The sequence below is a fragment of the Spinacia oleracea genome, chromosome 6 (genome assembly GCF_020520425.1).
Source record: "Spinacia oleracea cultivar Varoflay chromosome 6, BTI_SOV_V1, whole genome shotgun sequence".
Classification (NCBI taxonomy): Eukaryota; Viridiplantae; Streptophyta; class Magnoliopsida; order Caryophyllales; family Amaranthaceae; genus Spinacia; species Spinacia oleracea.
In genome coordinates, this window is record NC_079492.1 from 36,176,451 (window position 1) to 36,199,901 (window position 23,451).

Sequence of the window (23,451 nt, forward strand, 5' to 3'; positions counted from 1 at the left end):
ACCCAACAAGCCTAAAACGTGCATAACCATATTGGAATGAGTCTTAGAAAGTTTAAATAAAGCATATAAAACACGTAATTAGTTTAAAATGAGTTCTTAGGTTCATTAGTTCCAAAATGGGAGCGAAAATGTCTCATTTTAGCCTAAATATGTCCATAACGACCCAACAAGCCTAAAACGTGCATAACTTGATTGGAATGAGTCTTAGAAAGTTTAAACAAAGCAAATAAAACATGTAATTAGTTTTAAATGAGTCCTTAGGTTCTTTACTGCAAAGTTGGGAGCGAAAATGCCTTAATTTGCCTAAATATGTCCTTTAACGACCCAACGAGCCATAAACGTGCATAACTAGATTGGAATGAGTCTTAGAAAGTTTTACCGAAGCATATAAAACATGTAATTAGTTTAAAATGAGTCCTTAGGTTCATTAGTTCCAAAATGGGAGCGAAAATGTCTCATTTTGGCCTAAATATGTCCATACTGACCCAACAAGCCTAAAACGTGCATAACTTGATTGGAATGAGTCTTAGAAAGTTTAAACAAAGCATATTAAATATGTAATTAGTTTAAAACGAGTCCTTAGGTTCTTTAGTGCAAAGTTGGGAGCGAAAATGCCTCAATTTGCCTAAGTATGTCCTTTAACGACCCAACCAGCCTTAAACGTGCATAACTAGATTGGAATGAGTCTTAGAAAGTTTAAAAAAATCATATAAAACTTGTAATTAGATTAAAATGAATCATTAGGTTCATTAGTTCAAAAATGGGAGCGGAAATGTCTCATTTTAGCCTAAATATGTCCATAACGACCCAACAAGCCTAAAACGTGCAAAACCATATTGGAATGAGTCTTAGAAAGTTTAAACAAAGAATATAAAACATGTAATTAGTTTATACTGAGTCCTTAGGTTCATTAGTGCAAAGTTGGGAGCGAAAATGCCTCAATTTGGCCTAAATATGTCCTATAACGACCCAACGAGCCTTAAACGTGCATAACTAGATTGGAATTAGTCTTAGAAAGTTTAAACAAAGCATATAAAACATGTCATTAGTTTATCATGAGTCCTTAGGTTCATTAGTGCAAAGTTGGGAGCGAAAATGCCTCAATTTGGCCTAAATATGTCCTATAACAACCCAACGAGCCTTAAACGTGCATAACTAGATATGAATGAGTCTTAGAAAGTTTAAAAAAAGCATATAAAACTTGTAATTAGATTAAAATGAATCATTAGGTTCATTAGTTCAAAAATGGGAGCGAAAATGTCTCATTTTAGCCTAAATATGTCCGTAACGACCCAACAAGCCTTAAACGTGCATAACTAGATAGGATTGGGTCTTATAAAGTTTAAACAAACCAAATAAAACATGTAATTAGTTTAAAATGAGTCCTTGGGTTCTTTAGTGCAAAGTTGGGAGCGAAAATACCTCAATTTGGCCTAAATATGTCCATAACGACCCAACAAGCCTTAAACGTGCATAACTAGATTGGAATTAGTCTTAGAAAGTTTAAACAAAGCATATAAAATATGTCATTAATTTTAAATGAGTCCTTAGGTTCATTCGTTCCAAAATGGGAGCGAAAATGTCTCATTTTAGCCTAAATATGTCCATAACGACCCAACAAGCCTAAAACGTGCATAACTTGATTGGAATGAGTCTTAGAAAGTTTAAACAAAGCATATAAAACATGTAATTAGTTTTAAATGAGTCCTTAGGTTCTTTAGTGCAAAGTTGGGAGCGAAAATGCCTCAATTTCCCTAAATATGTCCTTTAACGACCCAACGAGCCTTAAACGCGCATAACTAAATTGGAATGAGTCTTAGAAAGTTTAAACAAAGCATGCATATAAAATAGGTAATTAATTTTAAATGATTCCTTAGGTTCATTAGTTAAAAAACGGGAGCGAAAATGTTTCATTTTAGCCTAAATATGTCCATAACGACCCAACAAGCCTAAAACGCGCATAACTTGATTGGAATGAGTCTTAGAAAGTTTAAACAAAGCATATAAAACATGTCATTAGTTTAAAATGAGTCCTTAGGTTCATTAGTGCAAACTTGGGAGCGAAAATGTCTTAGAAACTAAGAAATGCCACTAAACCATTTACGTTACTGATTTCTCAATGTTCCTAGTTATATTTTTGAAAGCATTAGTACGTCCAACTTTCCTTTTTCTTTTTTCATAGAGTTTTTTTGTTTTAAAGGAAATGGTGACGCCGCCTCCAAAGAAGAAGGGTAAACCACACCATGGTAAAGGAAGTGAGAAAGGGAGCACCAAAGGTAGTTGTGTCCTTAAAAAGGGATCTGGATCAAAAAACAAAGATACATCAAAAAGTGATAACCCCATTGGTAGTAAAGTTGATGTCCTTAGGGTGGAGTGTGAACTACTATCTTACATGATGTCCAATATGCCTAAATTTTCATCAGCATTATCACTTCCTGCTTCAATTTTCTCGTACAAAAAGGACACACTGACTTCTGTCAAATCTCGTGATATCTCTGAGTTTCTCACGAAGGATTTCGCCAGTATTAAAGTACTTCAAGTTTATATGATGTATGAAATTCTACCTATGCTATCTCATTTGATTCTACCTACATGGCGATTTATAAAATCTTTGTTATCCTTTGATCTTATGGTTAATGACCCTATGTTTGCATATGTAGGTACTTGTATCATGAATACATATGCCCCTTAAAGTTGTCTCATATTAACTTTTTGTGTCGCGATGCAATTTCTTGTGCCACAATGAAGAAGAATCGTTTAAGCGTTATTGACTATATAAAAGATGCTTTCTTAAATGAAAGGAAAAGGATGTGCAGTTAAAATTCTTGTTGGCCCCATACCATGAAGGGTATCTTATATAACCTGCTAACTTTTATATATTTTATTTATTTTTTAATATTATTAGAACTCTTTTTTTCATGCAACTAATAATATAGTTGGGTACTTTATAATAGGAATCATTGGGTTCTTATCTTCCTTGATCTTGTCCTTGTCCTTGGCCTAGCATACGTGTTTGATTCGGCCACTCCTCCCCCTCCCAAGACACGGAAGTTAGAAGGGTTCAATTGTATACAAATGTAAGTTAAATGTACAAACCCATTTGCAACTCATTATATTATATCAATAAAACACATGATTTTTTCTCTTTCGCTTTTGCTTTGGAACGAGGTAGACTGTGTAACGGGCGCTTGTAGGGCGAGCGTTATGTGCAGTAGTTTGATCGGAGTTTTGATGACTCGCGATTTTCAGTTACCCTTGTTAGTCGGGCGACTTTATATACTCTAAGTAGTGCTTAGAATTTGGGAGGGGTTGTAGCCATTCTAAGGTTCGTTTTACACGATTAAACTTAGGATTGTGCCTCTATGACATATGTATAGCATTAGCGTCGAGAATTTGCGATAAAATCGTCATTTCGAGCATTTTTAGAGTGTTTTTCTCAAGCCCCCAATTGTAGCTACGGGATTGGCTTGGTCTATAATGCTTTGCATACGTCTTTATGCATTCATGGTGACATGGATCATGAATAGTTTGAACCAGACTCGTTTAGTGTGAGGTACGTTCGAGTAGTGATTTGCTACTTCTCTTGTAAATGTCGTATTGTGCGACATTGCCATGGTCAAGGTAGCCACATGTTGAAGTGTGCCTTGATCAAAAGCTAGGTGCCTTTCTTTACCCATAATCCTATTTAGAAATCTCTTTGACTCACTTGCATCATCGAGATAAATGCATACTTAGCTTAAACCAACGACACTTTATTATGTTCGAAGAAGTCTTTGAAAATTATTTGGAAGTTATTTAAAATCCGAATCTACTGTGTACAATCCGAGGTGTCCTAAGTAAGTTGACTTATAGAAGGGTTCGCACATGATTACTTGAGTGAACCAAAATACTGTTACGATTTTTGAAATGCTGTCTAAGGATTTGCTGGAGGCCAGGGTGCAGGCGTCAAGATACACTTGTGCCCGTTTGGCATATGCTTTACGGTTTTAGGGCCATCTTTTCCAGAATTGCGAGAATATAAACCGTTTTCAAATCGACTTAGATTTACTTGGTGTATGTCTGCACAAAAGGTCAAGGTATACCTAGTTCTTTCCCTAGCTCTTTCCTTTCAATTTTTAGCCCCCAGTTGCTATTATGTCTTCTCATTAACGATGTTTTCAGATTTCGATTTTAGATGCCCGTGTCATATGTCTGAGTAGGGTGAGCCTTGGTTAAGTGCCAAGTCCTATTGACAATGTCTGATTTTTATTTCAAAGGGGATTCGCAAGCATTTGAATTACCATGGACGGGTGCACTGAGTTCGAAGGAACGATGGGGTGATGCCGTAGAAAAATCCTCTTCTTTGCAAGCTTACTGCCTTTACTACTTGTTGGCGATTATGACTGTGTCTAGTGGTGAAAGAAAGTCTTTAAGCGAACGACTATGTCCAGTGGTAAAAGAAGGTCTTTAAGTAAGTTAGTTCGCTTTAGGGAGGGTCAAGTCGAGTACTTTAGAGGTCATGGACGCTTGCGCTAGCCCCCATTCAATTGAGGCAAAGCGATTTTTTTAGTGTTGGCTAAGTGCCTAGGAGTGTGAGTCCTCCTTCTGGCAAGGGTACGTGCCCTTATTATTTTTCGATGTGTGCTCGTTTTGTCATCTTGATGATTTGGATTCTTCCTTTGACTCAAGTTTTTCTTTCGACTTGGGTTGCAAGTAATTAAATTTCAATAAGGGACTTCTATTTTTATTCTTGTTTTTCTATAGGCTTTAATATTTTTGCAAATTGGTTAGACCGAATCATGGATTGCCTACGTATCCGCCTTAAATAGATTTAATTTGGAATCAGGTCTTGCGTAGTTCTTAGCCAGAAAATGGTTTCTTAGAATGCCGAATTCGATAAGTATGTTCTGAGGTGGAAACATATTATTTGAAACGGTAGAATAAGTGAAGTTTATTATTATTTTAATCTACTGCTTTTCCGTAAGCCAAAAATTTGTTTTATTTTTTAAGTACATGTATTTTTTTGGTGGTACGTATGTCTGAATACGTGTTGTACCCCCCCAAGTGTTCGTTATTGTTCCGTGTATGTGCGGATAAAATGACGAGCACTTCTGGACAAATTTTAGCAAGCAGAGAGATTCAGCGCCCAGGCTGGGGCGCTAAAGATTTCGGCGCCCAGCTGTGGGCGCTGAAAATGATTTCTGGGCGGATCTTTTTTTTTGGTGCGCTAAATGCTTCTTTATTTCTTTTTAGACTAACTTTAGAGGCGCTTTGCAAAGTGTCTTTTTTACTATTCACATTTTTATATTTTTTTTATTTTTACGTTGAGCGTAGAATGTACTTTTCATTTGTCTCTTTTTTATTTGTGACTCAAGACGGCTTTAAAGATGGGTTGAATGAGATAGGATGAGTTTTATAGGTATTGGTCAAGCATGAGGATTACATCTGCTAGGACTCACGATTTGCAGCCTCAAGCTAGTGTCATGAGTTTACATCAACCAAGGCCGATGAGTAGCATGGGGACGGCTCAAGGATGTATCAATAGGATGTATCCAAACAAGTTATATGGTCATTATGCTAATGGTGGTGTAAGAGCAGGTTTGAGCTTTGGAAATGATGGGCATAACGCACGTGTCAATGGCCGTACGTGGTTTGCAGTTGATAACAAGTTCAAGGACAAGAGTCGAGGTAATGTTTTCTTGGGTTATGGCAAACATGGATGGGTTAAATGAGCTGAACAGGGGTTTCAGAGCGAAGGCGTCTAAGAGCATAAGGATTGGAAAGGGTAGACATCGTAGAACCTTATGTAGTTTTTGTGGCATGACTTGGATTGGTTGACTCAGTTCCTTTCCTTCGTTCACCTTGGTAAATTCCGCACTTTGCAAGGTACGGGCTAAGTATTTCATGGCTCGCTCTTTTCGCTCTCACTTTTCTCTTTCTTTTTAAGTATTTCATGGATTGCTCTTTTCGCTCTCCCTTTTCTCTTTCTATTTTTTCTTTTTGCTTGGGATTTCTCCCCAACATGAATCCTTCAAAAAAATTTATTTGGGCTAAGAGGTAGATGGTTGTGGTCTTTGAGTCACGAGGCGAGACTGAGTGAGCCTCGTTTGGTAGGCCTATAGTGGACCTTTAACTTTAGCAGGCCTAGGGTGGACCTTTAAATTGTCTTACTTTGCAAGCGTATTTAGTCGTGTGCAAATAGCGTAGATTCAAAATGATGATTTTACCTTATTGAAATTTAACGAAAGAATTACATCGAAAATAATTTTTTTGCTTCTTTTCAGATTCCAGTTTTCGGGATTTAATTGGAAGTTGTGATTTAGACTCGAACTTTCATTAACTTTTCTGTTTATAACCCGTGTATGAATACAAGGAGGTGGCCTAGACTCAAAATAATGACGTGGCGTAAGCCTATAATACTTGACCAAGCGACTCTCAGACTTAGGCTAATTGGACCATAACTTTCGTTGGTTGACACTTTAGATTTTAACCCTTGAGTGTTCGTTTGTCATACGCCATTTTTCTTCGTGTTGGCAAGGTAGTTAGTTGGGGGGATCGAATTTTCATTTTTGCAAGACTTGAATCATAAGTGCGGCTTCCCTGTTAGTGTGTATTGCTTTACCCCGATGGTAGCCTTATGGCATGCCGATTTGGGTATTTTCATGGTTCGTCATGTTGCATTCATGGAAAATCTTTTAGTCCGTACTTAGGAGTATTTCAAGGAGCGAGTGGCTCGAGAGGACTATGATAGTCGTGACCCAATGTGACCCAGTGTAATTGGATTTCCTATGAGTTTACACCCAATTGACTAGTAATATAGGAGTCGCCATTCAGTTTTTAACGACAATGAGAAAAACTGACAAAACCCGGTTATCTTGACATAAAGGGAGTGAAATTATGTTTGACCACGACGGCCGTAGGTTCCCTTCTGATCCCTGGTGTGGGGATCTCTCAACATACACCCGCAAGGTAGAGATTGAGGGTTCGGGGGACTGTAACTACCGAGAGGAGTACTCGCTCTTCGATAACTCCAGAGGCAGGATATCCTTACTAGCTTAGCATAAATAATTGAAGGGACATGCGTTAACTATTAAACTAATCTGAGTTGATTTTAGCAATATGCAACATATAATACTAGATCGATCGCGATTATCTGATTTAAATAGCATTAAGGGACCTAGAATGATAATCCAATTTCCCAAAAATATTATATTTGTTAGGCGTGGTAGAACAATCAGATTTAATTAGTTTAACGGTTCATAAAAAGGGCGAGGAAAGCAAATAAATCATCGAAAAGGGACACATTACGACGCACCCTTGAGAGGTGCGTCACGGTTCTCAGAAAACTAACCACTTTGACTTTGCTATTTCTCCTTTTATTTAACGAATCTCAAATTATGGGACAGGATACGTTCTGTTCGATTTATGGATCGATTGCGATAGAACGCCTGAACAATTTCACAGCGTGAGGCTTAGGCTAAGGGTTGGAGTCAATACTTAGAATATGAATTGTGTGTTGTTTTTCACGTCGAGCATGGGCTATATTTATAGAAAAGAGTTCGTGGAAAGATAGAATTGTAGAACTCTAATCCTCGAGGAATTAGGAAAAAACACATCCCCAGGTATTTTCAGCGCCCAAGGTTGGGCGTCAAAGATTTCGGCGCCCAGCTCTGGGCGTTGAAAATAGGACCCATGCAATTTCAGCGCCCAGGGCTGGGTGTTGAAATTGATGTTTGGGCTGTTTTCTTAGTCAGATTCGAATTCTTAGAATCCGGAGCGTATGAGACTTAATCGAGTCTTTTAGTGCGTATTAATTTTACGACGGAATGCGTCTGGGCCCGTTACGAACTCTAGGCTCGTTAGGATTTCAATCAATACGTGACTCTTACTTTCGAATCGTATTAGGAATAGGATTCTCTCGTAATTTCTATCTCATTTAGGATTTATGTTGGAGTGCAACACCTAATTCTGACAAGTTTTTATCTTTTATGACTTGCCACTTTTAACAACTACCCATTACGGCAGTTACTATTTTAAGCAGGTTTCCATAAATAGCAGGTTTCGGGCGAAATGAGAAGGGGAATTGAGATTCGTTATTTTATAGGAGATGCGTTGTCAAGTGGAGATTTACGTTTTCACCATCGAACCTTCCCTTTCGGGAATGGGGACAAAAGTAGGTGTCTACAGATGGCAGTGCGCCCGCACACACTGCAGCTCTTGCTGCGCGCTACTACTGTGTTGTTGCTGCGCGTATGGCTGTGTTCTTGCCATGCTCTTGCTTCGTCGCTGCACATTAGACAAAATCGTATAGCATATCAATAAAATCGTAAAATATATTTTAAAATCGTCTAGCACGCTAGAAAATCGTATAGCACATTATTTAAATCGGAAAACGCATTATTGAATCGGAAAATCACATATTTAATTCGTTTGACATTTTCGCAAATCGTAAAGCCATTTAAATCATCGTCCAAGCCAAAAATCACATTATTTAGCACGTTAACACTCCAAATGACCCCACGCTATAAAATTGAGCATAAAAGACATATTTAGAGCGAAAACGGCTAGAATATACGCAAGACGAGAGATTGATACGATTAATGCAAAAACGCAACAAACGAACTAAAAACGATAAAACTAAGCGAAAATAATAATAAAATGCTAATAAAATGAACTAAAATCCTAAGCTAAGAGCGACATAAATGTCGCTCATCAAACTCCCCCAAGCTAACCCTTTGTTTGTCCTCAAGCAAAGCTAGAATGAAAAACGGGGAGGAGAATGAGCTTATTTATTAAAAATCAAAATTACGAAAATAAGATCTACAAGAATGCACACTAACTCACTTTCGTAGGAATCACGGTTGCATTTAAGCGCATGGAACAAGCTCTTGAACCCCACAATCGCTCATGAGGGCGAGTGGGATCTCGCAAGGGTTTCCAAAGAGAAACACCCATCACTCTTCCAAAAATTTGAATCAAGGCAAGAACTAAATGGAAAACAAACCAAGAAAAAGAAAGAAAATAAAGAAAAAAGAAAAAAGAAAAGAAAGGAAAAGAAAATGAAAATGAAAAACGAAACTACAAAACTCAAGATAAGGGCCTTTATTATGGAACAAGTATGAGAGAATGCTAATATTACTAACTAAATAGACGAATGCACGCTAACCAATGTCCTAAGTCGAGTGAAAGATTCAAGTGCCAAGCAAAGCGAACTAAGGGCAAACACTAGCCAATTCCCCTTCAACCGAGCATACCACGTCAAATCTCTAGATCCTATCCACCCTTGAGAATAGCGTCTCGAGACACCGCGAAGGCGCCAGAAAACAAGATTAGGCTACCCGACATCTTAGCATGACAATCCCATTCCATAAACTTGACCAAATCCTCACTCCACCGACAATGACTCAACTCAAATGGGTCAAGAGAACTTTTAGGGTGAAACGTAGGCTAGGGGTAAGGTGTGGAACAAATGTGGTAATTTGGTGCTCATACCTAAAGTGAAGCGTAATGATAGAACTCAACTCAAGCATATCGAACCAAACACAAACTCAAACCACTTATTCGGGGTACCCCCAAGCTTATTCAACAACTACTCTAAACTAAAACTCTTTTTGCACTTTTCTTGATTTGATTTTCTCTTTTTTTTTGTGTTTCAAATGAAACTTTTCTTATTGCCTTGTTTTTCTCTATTTTTGGCTTTTTTCAAAACTTTTGTTTTTGCTTATTTATTCACTATATACAACATACTTCCCAAACATTACCATTCATACCAATAACAATCATTTCTTAACTTTGCATATTCATTCAAATCCTCAAGCATCATAACACAAAGCTTCACTATCACTTCTAAGGGTGAAAACAAAACAAAGGCTATTAGGCTTGTAATGTGCTCATAAGAAATGATGGGGTGGCTCAAATGGCTAGCAAGGGGGCAAATGCAAACAAAAACAAATGAGAAAAATAGAAAATAAATTCCTAAACTAAAAAGAAAAATATTCACCGAAAGAAATGCCTCTATCGTCCCCTAAAGTAGTTCGGTCGCGGTCTCGGGAAGGAAATAGTCAAATTCGGGAAGTAAGAAAGTCAATGCCAAGGATCCATGCCACTCAATATATGTATATGTGTTTGGGCTAATTTGAACATGAACCTCACATGGGTGCAAATACCACTCTCTCCGGTTTCAAATCACTAGAGAGATCGACACCATCTTACCACAAGCCAAGGGTTTAAGACGCATGCTACCCAAAGTTCAACCGACTTTCTTAACACCAAATCCTAGATTCGACCCAAGACATTAAAAACCATGTAAACATCTACCAATTAGGAATAAAAGCATTCTAACCTACAAGTTCCAATTTTATTTGCCCAAATCAAGAATAATGCCTAAAAACTAGAAAAACTTGCCTTGACAAAGATCGAAAAGGAAAAAGAAAGAAAAAGAATGAAAAAGGAAAACAAAGGAAAAGAAAAGAAAGTAAAAAGAAAAAGAAAAATAAATAAAATATTCACAAAATCAATGAAACTAATCAAGAAATATGAACAAAATCCAAAATATTCACAAAATCAAGCAATCCATCACACGGAGATCAAAGTAGCAACCAATAGAATCTCCCCCCAAGAGTCCTCAAGGCCTAAAACGAAACTAGGAGGGGCACAGCTACCCAACCAATGCTCATGAGGGCGAGTGGGATCTCGCAAGGGTTTCCAAAGAGAAACACCAACAACTCTTCCAAAAATTTGAATCAAGGCAAGAACTAAATGGAAAACAAACCAAGAAAAAGAAAGAAAAGAAAAGAAAAAAGAAAATAAAGGAAAATGAAAAAAGAAACTACAAACCTCAAGATAAGGGCCTTTATTATGGAATAAGTATGAGAGAATGCTAGTATTACTAACTAAATAGAGGAATGCACGCTAACCAATGTCCTAAGTCGAGTAAAAGATTCAAGTGCCAAGCAAAGCGAACTAAGGGCAAACACTAGCCAATTCCCCTTCAACCGAGCATACCACGTCAAATCTCTAGATCCTATCCACCCTTGAGAATAGCGTCTCGAGACACCGCGAAGGCGCCAGAAAACAAGATTAGGCTACCCGACATCTTAGCATGACAATCCCATTCCATAAACTTGACCAAATCCTCACTCCACCGACAATGACTCAACTCAAATGGGTCAAGAGAACTTTTAGGGTGAAACGTAGGCTAGGGGTAAGGTGTGGAACAAATGTGGTAATTTGGTGCTCATACCTAAAGTGAAGCGCAATGATAGAACTCAACTCAAGCATATCGAACCAAACACAAACTCAAACCACTTATTCGGGGTACCCCCAAGCTTATTCAACAACTACTCTAAACTAAAACTCTTTTTGCACTTTTCTTGATTTGATTTTCTCTTTTTTTTTGTGTTTCAAATGAAACTTTTCTTATTGCCTTGTTTTTCTCTATTTTTGGCTTTTTTCAAAACTTTTGTTTTTGCTTATTTATTCACTATATACAACATACTTCCCAAACATTACCATTCATACCAATAACAATCATTTCTTAACTTTGCATATTCATTCAAATCCTCAAGCATCATAACACAAAGCTTCACTATCACTTCTAAGGGTGAAAACAAAACAAAGGCTATTAGGCTTGTAATGTGCTCATAAGAAATGATGGGGTGGCTCAAATGGCTAGCAAGGGGGCAAATGCAAACAAAAACAAATGAGAAAAATAGAAAATAAATTCCTAAACTAAAAAGAAAAATATTCACCGAAAGAAATGCCTCTATCGTCCCCTAAAGTAGTTCGGTCGCGGTCTCGGGAAGGAAATAGTCAAATTCGGGAAGTAAGAAAGTCAATGCCAAGGATCCATGCCACTCAATATATGTATATGTGTTTGGGCTAATTTGAACATGAACCTCACATGGGTGCAAATACCACTCTCTCCGGTTTCAAATCACTAGAGAGATCGACACCATCTTACCACAAGCCAAGGGTTTAAGACGCATGCTACCCAAAGTTCAACCGACTTTCTTAACACCAAATCCTAGATTCGACCCAAGACATTAAAAACCATGTAAACATCTACCAATTAGGAATAAAAGCATTCTAACCTACAAGTTCCAATTTTATTTGCCCAAATCAAGAATAATGCCTAAAAACTAGAAAAACTTGCCTTGACAAAGATCGAAAAGGAAAAAGAAAGAAAAAGAATGAAAAAGGAAAACAAAGGAAAAGAAAAGAAAGTAAAAAGAAAAAGAAAAATAAATAAAATATTCACAAAATCAATGAAACTAATCAAGAAATATGAACAAAATCCAAAATATTCACAAAATCAAGCAATCCATCACACGGAGATCAAAGTAGCAACCAATAGAATCTCCCCCCAAGAGTCCTCAAGGCCTAAAACGAAACTAGGAGGGGCACAGCTACCCAACCAATGCTCATGAGGGCGAGTGGGATCTCGCAAGGGTTTCCAAAGAGAAACACCAACAACTCTTCCAAAAATTTGAATCAAGGCAAGAACAATGGAAAACAAACCAAGAAAAAGAAAGAAAAGAAAAGAAAAAAGAAAATAAAGGAAAATGAAAAAAGAAACTACAAACCTCAAGATAAGGGCCTTTATTATGGAATAAGTATGAGAGAATGCTAGTATTACTAACTAAATAGAGGAATGCACGCTAACCAATGTCCTAAGTCGAGTAAAAGATTCAAGTGCCAAGCAAAGCGAACTAAGGGCAAACACTAGCCAATTCCCCTTCAACCGAGCATACCACGTCAAATCTCTAGATCCTATCCACCCTTGAGAATAGCGTCTCGAGACACCGCGAAGGCGCCAGAAAACAAGATTAGGCTACCCGACATCTTAGCATGACAATCCCATTCCATAAACTTGACCAAATCCTCCCTCCACCGACAATGACTCAACTCAAAAGGGGTCAAGAGGACTTTTAGGGTGAAACGTAGGCTAGGGGTAAGGTGTGGAACAAATGTGGTAATTTGGTGCTCATACCTAAAGTGAAGCGCAATGATAGAACTCAAATCAAGCATATCGAACCAAACACAAACTCAAACCACTTATTCGGGGTACCCCCAAGCTTATTCAACAACTACTCTAAACTAAAACTCTTTTTGCACTTTTCTTGATTTGATTTTCTCTTTTTTTTTTGTGTTTCAAATGAAACTTTTCTTATTGCCTTGTTTTTCTCTATTTTTGGCTTTTTTCAAAACTTTTGCTTTTGCTTATTTATTCACTATATACAACATACTTCCCAAACATTGCCATTCATACCAATAACAATCATTCCTTAACTTTGCATATTCATTCAAAACGTCAAGCATCATAACACAAAGCTTCACTATCACTTCTAAGGGTGAAAACAAAACAAAGGCTATTAGGCTTGTAATGTGCTCATAAGAAATGATGGGGTGGCTCAAATGGCTAGCAAGGGGGCAAATGCAAACAAAAACAAATGAGAAAAATAGAAAATAAATTCCTAAACTAAAAAGAAAAATATTCACCGAAAGAAATTCCTCTATCATCCCCTAAAGTAGTTCGGCCGTGGTATCGGGAAGGAAATAGTCAAATTCGGGAAGTAAGAAAGTCAATGTCAAGGATCCATGCCACTCAATATATGTATATGTGTTTGGGCTAATTTAAACATATGAACCTCACATGGGTGCAAATACCACTCTCTCCGGTTTCAAATCACTAGAGAGATCGACACCATCTTACCACAAGCCAAGGGTTTAAGACGCATGCTACCCAAAGTTCAACCGACTTTCTTAACACCAAATCCTAGATTCGACCCAAGACATTAAAAACCGTGTAAACATCTACCAATTAGGAATAAAAGCATTCTAACCTACAAGTTCCAATTTTATTTTCCCAAATCAAGAATAATGCCTAAAAACTAGAAAAACTTGCCTTGACAAAGATCGAAAAGGAAAAAGAAAGAAAAAGAATGAAAAAGGAAAACAAAGGAAAAGAAAAGAAAGTAAAAAGAAAAAGAAAAATAAAGAAAATATTCACAAAATCAATGAAACTAATCAAGAAATATGCACAAAATCTAAAATATTCAAAAAATCAAGCAATCCATCACACGGAGATCAAAGTAGCAACCAATAGAATCTCCCCCCAAGAGTCCTCAAGGCCTAAAACGAAACTAGGAGGGGCACAGCTACCCATCCAACCAATGCCCCATATGAAATATGTCTGACCCCAAAGAATGCAAAAGAGTTAGAATGATATTACCGGAAATGTCGTGGGAGCAAGTCCCGCAAAGAACCGTAATAACGAACGAACTCATCAAAAAGAATAGCCGGACATGGCAAAGATGGATGCAAAGGTTTCCACATCAAGAAAGCTTGAGGCAAACAAAAACTTCAAAAATCAAGAAAAAATTAGTATACATGGGCCAAATGGCCAACACCCACGTGTTTCCTCCCAAGAAGCGCTCTTTTTACGTTATTAGCTTGACGCGTCTTACCTCTAGTAAATACCCCGACAACGATCGCAATAGTTTGTCATATGCAATGGCAAACATATCCAAGAATAGCAAGTAGGCCAGAGTCAAAAGAGATGCAAGCACAAAGTAGAATGCAACTCTATGCCTACAAGGGGTAGGGAACCAAAAATAAGAAAAATCAAAATGAAAAACAAAAGAAATACTCCCTTCTTCATGCTCCTTTGGGAAAGGAGACTCATTAGGATCAATAGAGGCAAAAGACTCCTCAAGCGGTGGGAGTCTTGACAAAAAGGGAAAAAAAGGGAAATGAAGGATAAATGTTGAGTTTCTTCTTTCGGAAAGGGGAATGAGGGAAGGGAGTGGGAAAAAAAGATTCACAAACAACTTCACTCACATCACATAAAGCACAAGAAATATCAACATAAGATCCTTCAGTCACTTTTAAAATATTTTTGTTGGCACACTCACGATTTTCCTCAATTTGAATTGACTTAAGCACTTTGAGGCAAAATGGAGCAAAAAGATTTTCATCACCATCATCGATGCACTCACTCAAAGCGGAACAAGTAGGAACAAACTTTCCGATACTCAATTCCTCAATGTCATGCATCATAGGTGGCAATGTAGCCTTAAACTCATCCCTTTTCCATGCTACTTCCTTAATAGATTCTTGCAATAGGTTAGAAATTACCAAAAAGTCTTTTACAACTTGTTGGGACATGACTTCAAATGAATGCAAACAAGAATCTATTCTTTGCTCTTCTTGAATTTCAAGATACTTCATGGAGAGAAGCCTCTCAAACAATGAATTTGGATATTCAAATTCCAAAGCGCTTAGGAAATTACCATGGAGAAAGAGAAGATCATCTAGTGAAATCGACTCATAATTTTGAGAAACAAGAGAATTTGCCATTTTTTTTGGTTTTAAAAAAAAAGAAAATGAAAAATGAACTAGACTAGAGAACTAGATGAAAAATCAAACAATGATGCCATTCCCCGGCAACGGCGCCATTTTGATAGGGTGTTTTTCCGTCGTTGAATAGAACAACACCTCACCAAACAAAATTTATAAAACACCTAAAAAACCGGGTATATGGACTATAGCGGCAAGTATAGGGATCTTCCCATAGGAATGGATATGTTTGACTTATCAATATATGCGTTCAAAAGCTAGTTCGAATGGAATTTGAGATTGAGTTTTAATCTAAAAACACGAAAAGAAAACTCTAGAGGATTCGGGAATCGGCAATAGGAATCGAATCAAAGAAATAACAAGGTCAAGACATTCATGAATATGCGACGACATAGCAAATAGGGGAATGAAAACTAATGACGTGCTCGCCACCTCTCGGATGGAGTACGCGAAGCAACCTAGCCTATGGAAAGCTTTCGCATAATCCTAAACTAGATAAGCTTGCATATAATAGGACCTATCATTCACTTGCACAAAGTAGACTCACAGTGTCTTGCAAAACCTAAATCTTACTTTCCAATCTAATCCCAATCAAATAGCATTCGCGACTACTACTCAACTAGTCATGGAAATCCTATCACTAAATCACATTTAATCACAACATCAATCATGAATTTTCCCTAAAATTCCCCAAATTCAATGCCAAAGCTTCATCCCTAACCTCTAGACTAAACTACTCAATTAGCATGATTAACATCAACATTAGACTAACATTAATCCTAATCATGAAACTAATTGAACTAATGAAGCTAATTGAAACAATAAAATTCAGAAAATTCAAACCACAAAAATTGGGGAAAAATCAAGCAAATTCAAAATATCAAACTAATTCTAGAATTCAAGCATGAAATCAAAGCAAGAACGAAATTAACAAAGCAATTAAAGAATTAAAGAACAAAATCAAAGAAGAATTAGAATTATACCTTGGAATGAAGAAATTGCATCAAACTTGAAGCGAAAAATTGAAGAACAAAACTTAAAGCAAAGAGGAAAGAAATCTGAAAATTTGATGATTGAATTCAACTAAGAATGAAGAATTTGAAGCTAAGAATCCTAATCCTAATCTCTAATCTAAGCCCTAATCTATTTCTCTCTCTAAAATTCTAAGCTAAAATCTGAAAAAATGAAAATAAACTACGTCCAAAATGATTTGCGACTTCTCCTTTTATATCTCACGCCCAGTTGTGCGACCGCACAAGAGGGTGCGTGCGTCCGCACCCAACAGCAAGGAGTTCCTTATCCAAATCTGGCATTTCGTGCGACCGCACAGAATGGTGGTGCGCCCGCACAGGTAGCTGGTGCGCCCGCACAGGGATGGCAGTGCGCCCGCACACACTGCAGCTCTTGCTGCGCGCTACTGCTGTGATGTTGCTGCGCGTATGGCTGTGTTCTTGCCATGCTCTTGCTTCGTCGCTGCACATTGAACAAAATCGTATAGCATATCAATAAAATCGTAAAATATATTCTAAAATCGTCTAGCACGCTAGAAAATCGTATAGCACATTATTAAAATCGGAAAACGCATTATTGAATCGGAAAATTACATATTTAATTCGTTTGACATTTTCGCAAATCGTAAAGCCATTTAAATCATCTTCCAAGCCAAAAATCACATTATTTAGCACGTTAACACTCCAAATGACCCCACGCTATAAAATTCAGCATAAAAGACATATTTAGAGAGAAAACGGCTAGAATATACGCAAGACGAGAGAATGATACGATTAATGCAAAAACGCAACAAATGAACTAAAAACGATAAAACTAAGCGAAAATAATAATAAAATGCTAATAAAATGAACTAAAATCCTAAGCTAAGAGCGACATAAATGTCCCTCATCAAACTCCCTTTCAAGAATCAATTCAAATGGCAAAATGTTCAAGATTACTGTGGGCAAAGGATTTATGATGAGCGAGTCCGAGTCGGAGGATGAGTCTGGATCTGAGTCTAGCAACGAGTCTAAGTGCCTAAAACTAGAGTCTTGCATCAATCAAGAGCCTCTAAAGGCCGAGCTTCAAGTCAAAACAATCGATGTAATGATTGCTGATTTCAATAACACTTCAATTTCTACTTACTCTTCGAGTCCTAATTCAAAACACAATCCTAATCCAAACAACTTTGCTTTACAAGAAACTGACTTTGAATTTCTAAAAGCTATCAAAAATCATGAAAACAGGACGCCCATAATTGTGGAAACAGAAAAAATCAACCTTTCTAACAACGGTGACTCAAAACTAGTTCAGATTGGTTTAAGTCTTTCTCAAGCAGAGCGGGACGATCTTATCAAGCTACTTTCAGACTATGTAGACGTCTTCGCATGGTCCTATCATGATATGCCAGGGGTTGATCCAAGCATCGGTCAGCATACAATTCCCCTTATTCCAGGTTCAAAGCCAATCAAGCAGAAACTCCGTCGCATGAAAACGGATGTTTCCCTCAAAATTCACGAAGAAGTCTCTAAGCAGCTAGAGGCCGGGTTTATTCAAAAGTCCAAGTATCCAGATCTTTCAAGGTATTGGGTTCCAAGGAAGTGTCCCAGTTCATTCAAGAAAACATTACATGCAGATACAGTGTTCCTCACAATTTCATCAGTGATCAGGGAACCCATTTCCAAGGAGAATGTGAAAGCCCATTCAAAAAAGTACAAGATTCAAAATTTAAGTTCTATGATCTCTAACCAAGCAAGGTTGTGCCAAGCAAGGCATCTACAATTCCAAGATTCAAAATTCAAGTTCTATAGTCTCTAACCGAGCAAGGTTGTGCCAAGCAAGGCAGCTACAATTCCAAAGTACAAAATTCAAGTTACAAACTTCAAAGGTTCAAGTTCTAAAAACATCTTCAAGCTTCAACAGTACAATCTTCAATACAACAATCCCAACGGACCCATGCTCCGGGAAATTCAACATCACCGTACTTCGCCTTATCATCCACAAACCAATGGGGCAGTCGAAGCAGTTAACAAGAATGTCAAGACCATCATCATGAAAATGACTACCAATTACAAGGACTGGCCCCAAAAGCTGCATTTCGCATTGTGGGGATATCGAACTTCAATTCGCACTTCAACTGGTGCAACTCCGTTCTCATTGGTCTATGAAATGGAAGCAGTACAACCTATCGAGCTAGAGATACCTTCTCTAAGGATAGTCCTCGAAAGGAAAATCCCAGAAGCTTCATGGGTACAAGCCAGATATGACGAACTAGTCATGCTCGATGAGCGACGGCTTCAATCCGCTCACCATGTACAAGTCTATCAGCACCGAGTGGCCAGACATTTCAACAAAAGGGTTAGAACCCGAAACATCAAGGAAGGCGAGCTTGTCCTGAAAGCCCTTCGCAAAAGCACCATGGACCCAAGGGGAAAATTCAAACCCAACTAGGCAGGCCCATACATTGTCAAGATAATCATCTCCGGGGGAGCAGTAGAACAAACAGACATCAACGGGACAGAATTGAGATCTCTAACCAACCTCGATCAACTCAAGAAGTTCTATGTCTAAGTTCCATGTTCAAATTCAAGAATCCAAATTCAGGTCCTATAAGGTAGTCAGAACTACGTCCGGCCTGATTCCGTAACGGGACACGTAGGCAACCTCATTTCGAGGCCCGACCACTTTAATAAAAAAAAAAAATTCAAACTTTCCTCAATTAAGGGCATCCTAAAAATCAAATCAAATCAAAATTCAAAACTCAAAATTGTTGTTGTTTTTATTCCAAATGTGCCAATTCAAAGCAAAGCATGTTCAAGCGGAATTTAACACAATAACTCTTTATTTGGGCCCTAAGGCCTTCAAAGCTAATTCAAATACAAAGTCAGGATCAAGTGAAGCAAAGTTCAAAAGCCTTTTCACTTCCTAAACACGTCTTCTAAACACATCTTTCAAACACATTACAAACACATTCCAAACACAATTCATTCCAAACACATTTAGCCTACAAAGATCTAGGGTCGGGCGACTAGGCTCTCGAGTCTTGGCACCTTGAGTACTATCCCCTGACTCCTCCCGCAATCAATCATCAATCTTCCCCTTGCCCAAGCAGCGGGAGAAGGAACTTGCAAGCCTTCCAAGACGGGAGGACGACGAACCTCCTTTGGATTCCAAACGGTCAAGTACCAGATGGGCCACACCCCCGTCCCCCTCCTCATAGTCAGTTGATGCAGGACGTCTAGCTCTAGAACCTCGGACTCTAGCTGGTCCAGCGAAAGAAATGTCCCTCTAGTTTAGGCCTCTCATCCATACAATGTACCCCGCAGACAGAGTAACAGACTCAGGTGGGAACTGGATACTCAAGAACGGTTTGGCAGCCCAATACCGCCTCCAAACTTCAAGTCGACTTGCATTCAGCACAACAGGTTTCGGGTTCTCTTCAGTACGGTCCGAGATCTCCTGTTTCAAGCCATATTGTCTCATCACTCGAGGAGGCGAGTAGAAGACTAGCATTGTGAGGCTTGGCACCCTCAAAGCAGTAGAACCAGGGGCATGTCTCATAGCAGCAATTCCCCACCAAGGAACTACCCACTTTATACAAGATTCAATCCCAGAGAGTGCACACCGCCACTCATCCAATGAAAGCCGGCCATACAATGTGGGTCGCACAGTGAATCCCTTTCTATTATAGCTCGCCATGTTCTCCGGTGGTGCCACCAACATGAGCCTCTCCATAAGCTAAATCTTGGGGAGTATACAAGAAGCACACTTCAAAATTCAACATTCAAAATTCAAATACAAGTACAAAATTCAATATGCAAGAGAGCTCCAGATCCTTACTTGGAGTAACACCGGACTTCCCGATGGCAAGGAAGAGGGGTCTAACTTCAGCATATAAAGGCCCATTGATGTTTCGCCAATCACAAGCGGCATTGGGTCCCGACCATTAGCAAACTGCTCTACAATTTCTATTAGGGAGGCATCGCCATTGCCAAACCCTTGTTTCGAAAAGAGAAAGTGAGCGAAAATACAAAAACTCAAAGCTCTCAGGCGGAATACTTTGGGAACATCAAGCCCAGCAAAGTAGGTGACAAAGAGGGACAAATCCACCCCTCTGCCATATACAACAACACTCAAAAGTGGGGGCTTCAAGCCCAAATACCTTTCAAAACTCAAGAAAAAGTGTTCTTCAACACTGGGCATCCATGGCTCCATCATGATGGGCCACCCCTAATATGGCACTAAATTCCTCAGGGAGGGGACATACCTCATTATTTCCAAAGCGGAAGACATGATAATTCGGGTCCCAAGCCTCCAAAGCAGCAAGAATGAAGTGCAAATCCAATTTTACAAACCGGAAAGAGACGAGCACCCCAAGATGCATGCCATCAAGCTCCCTTTTCTCCAATTTGCATAGCGAACCAAGCCCAAGTTCAAGGCACTCTCAAAGGACACAGCCATATTTCCTTTTCTTTTCGAGAGAAAGCAGTACGCAATGATAGCAAGGAAGGATTAATGCAAGAAATGATCCAACAAGCTCCCTATTTATACAAGAGTCGGCTTGCACGACAGCCCACAGGCGCCAAGCCCGCGCCAGGCGCAGGGAGCCTGCACCAAAGGATGAGGCCACCATCCTCTTTTATGACTCCGAAGTACACACTCTTTAGTGTTTCGGACAGCAGAGTACAACCTCCATTATTCAAGATTCCAAAGCCGCAAGCCGCGCAATTTCAAGCAGTCCGGATTAACGCTTCGGGCAGATTTCGGGTCATTTCAAAATTCAAGCATCCTAGTCCTAGATCGGCATCCTAAGTCGAGTCTGCATATGCATAGCAAGAGTTGAATATACTTTGACTTGCGCTTTTCCTAACCAAAAAACCTCAGTCAAAGTAAGGGCTTATAGTGGGTATATACACCCAAAAAAATGGGCTAATTTTTTCAATTTTTTTGCAAATTTATCATGCATGTATATAGCTATAAAATTTCAAGGCATACAATTTCAAGCATTCAAACATACAAAGCTAATCTTCAAAAAAACTTCAAACCAATTCAAGTTCAAAGCCAATTCAACCATACAAAATTCATGTGTCAAGCCATACAAATACAATACAATCCAGCCTATACAAAATCAACCCAGGCAAGCTGGAACTCGCTACCATGCAGGGTCAGTCTGAATCATCACCAGCAGAGACATCAATCACGGGTGCCTTGTCCCTGTTACGCCTCCTAAGGCGCTCCAGCTCCCGATCTTGCTCCGTCCCAGGGGTACTAGGATCCTCCTCCGAGATACGAAGTGTGCCAGTAGAGGGATGAACTCCCTGCTGAGGAGAAGAATACTGATAAGGCGGCGGCATCGGCATATACGGGTATGACCCAAACATCTGAGTCTGACGCATCCTCTCCATCTCCGCATAGCAAGCCCATGAACCTGCACCCCAAGGCTGAGGGCCACTTCCTCCGAAGTAGTAACCGGAAGGAGGAACAAAGGGCCGTGAACCGCTAGCACCTCCAAATGAATGCCTGGTGGGATCAACATGTACAAAAGGGGAAGCTCCCCGCTCAGCATCTGAATGCCTCTGATGAGCACCAGCACCGGACCCCTGTCCCAGCTCCAATCTCGGTCCCTCCTGTTCCAAGGACGTCTCCGCCTGAGGCTCTCTGTCAACGGAATCTCTACGGTCTCGACGGTGCTCCTATACAAAATACAATTTCAAAAGTCAATATCCAAGCTCAAATTTCCAGAATACAAATTTCAAGATCAAGTGAGGTACCTCTCTGTTCCGGCCAGAAAGCTTCCAGGTCAGCTTAGCACACTGTCTCTTCCAAGAATCAAGCAAGAGCATCCAGCGACGCACTCTCACCCGAGGCGCCTGCATACAAAATTCAAGATCAATTTTCCCATGCAAAGTTACAAACAGTTTCAAAAATGCAACAGTACTTACAGGGGCGTAATGCTCAGGTACAGCATCATATGATTTCCGGTGCGGAGGAGAAGCCAAGGAATGGTCTCCACCACCTCTTCCCCGTCCGAGTTCTCATAGCGGAGGATCCTATCAGCATGAGGAATGTCCTCAGGATCAACCTCCTCCTCCTACATACAATCATACAATCATGCAATCAACAAAAGAATACAAGAATACAAGAATACAAGATACAAGGTTCAAAAGCTCACCGGCAGTACGAAGCGTACTGGTGGGGCCAGCCTCCTCAAGAAGTCATCATGGCTACCCTTCCTGTGTACAAACTCCCTCCAAGAGCGGCAAACAGCCTCGCCCCTAGCCTCCGCATAGAGCCGGGCAAGATCTTAATCCAGAGCCAACATGGACTCCGGTGGATCCTTGGGGACAAGCCTATCCCCCGAATGGTGTTGAAGGGACACTCGCTCCCCCATATACCACATATGGTGGTACACCCCTGGAAGAAAAACCCGCCGCCCAGATAGGAAATGGGCACGAGCAGCCGAGACAGGAACAACCGCGTTGGCAAAAGGACGCCATACCACCTGCAAAGCAAACAACTCAGGCAACAGTACAAATACAAATACAAGAGAGCAAAACAGTACAAAAGATTACATCTTCAGCGGATAGAACTCTCCAAGCCCTGCGAGAAGCCGCCAAAGACGCACCCACGCGCACCGCTCCTATCCAAGAGGCATCATACGGGTAAGCCGCATCTCTAGTACGCTCCGGCGTTAAAGTCGGAAACTTCTCATAGATCCAAATCTTTCAAGGAACAAGCAAAGCATCAGTCAAGTTCAAAATACAAGCATACAAGTACAAAGTACAAAGTACAAGGAGTCTCAAATACCTCCAGCACGCTCAACAGAGCAGCCATGCTGGGGTCATTCCCCAGTGCAGTCCGGGAGGCCCGCTTTATCTCGTACAAAAGGTGGTTGTATGCCAAGCCACCCCAGTGATAGCTCGAAACAGCTCCCAAGTCCAGCAAAGCGGACAAGAATTTGATGTGCACCCGACTGTTCCTACTCGGGGCCATCACTCTGCTCACCAAGGCTAGGAGGAAGAGCCTAACCCTCTGCTCCGCGGACACACCCCCACCGCAGATAGCCTCCACAATCACCTTCACGGAAGCGTGAGCATCATCATCAGACAAGTCAACAACAGG

At 39.6% G+C, this 23,451-nt stretch overlaps 1 protein-coding gene across 1 annotated transcript; it reads left to right on the plus strand.

Moving 5' to 3' along the window:
• The first annotated feature begins 2,203 nt into the window (after positions 1 to 2,203).
• On the plus strand, positions 2,204 to 2,820 carry LOC130463068 (uncharacterized). The gene is made up of 2 exons (XM_056832096.1): positions 2,204 to 2,550; positions 2,661 to 2,820. The coding sequence occupies exons 1-2, from the start codon at positions 2,204 to 2,206 to the stop codon at positions 2,818 to 2,820; spliced, it is 507 nt and encodes a 168-aa protein (XP_056688074.1).
• The last annotated feature ends 20,631 nt before the right edge of the window (positions 2,821 to 23,451 follow it).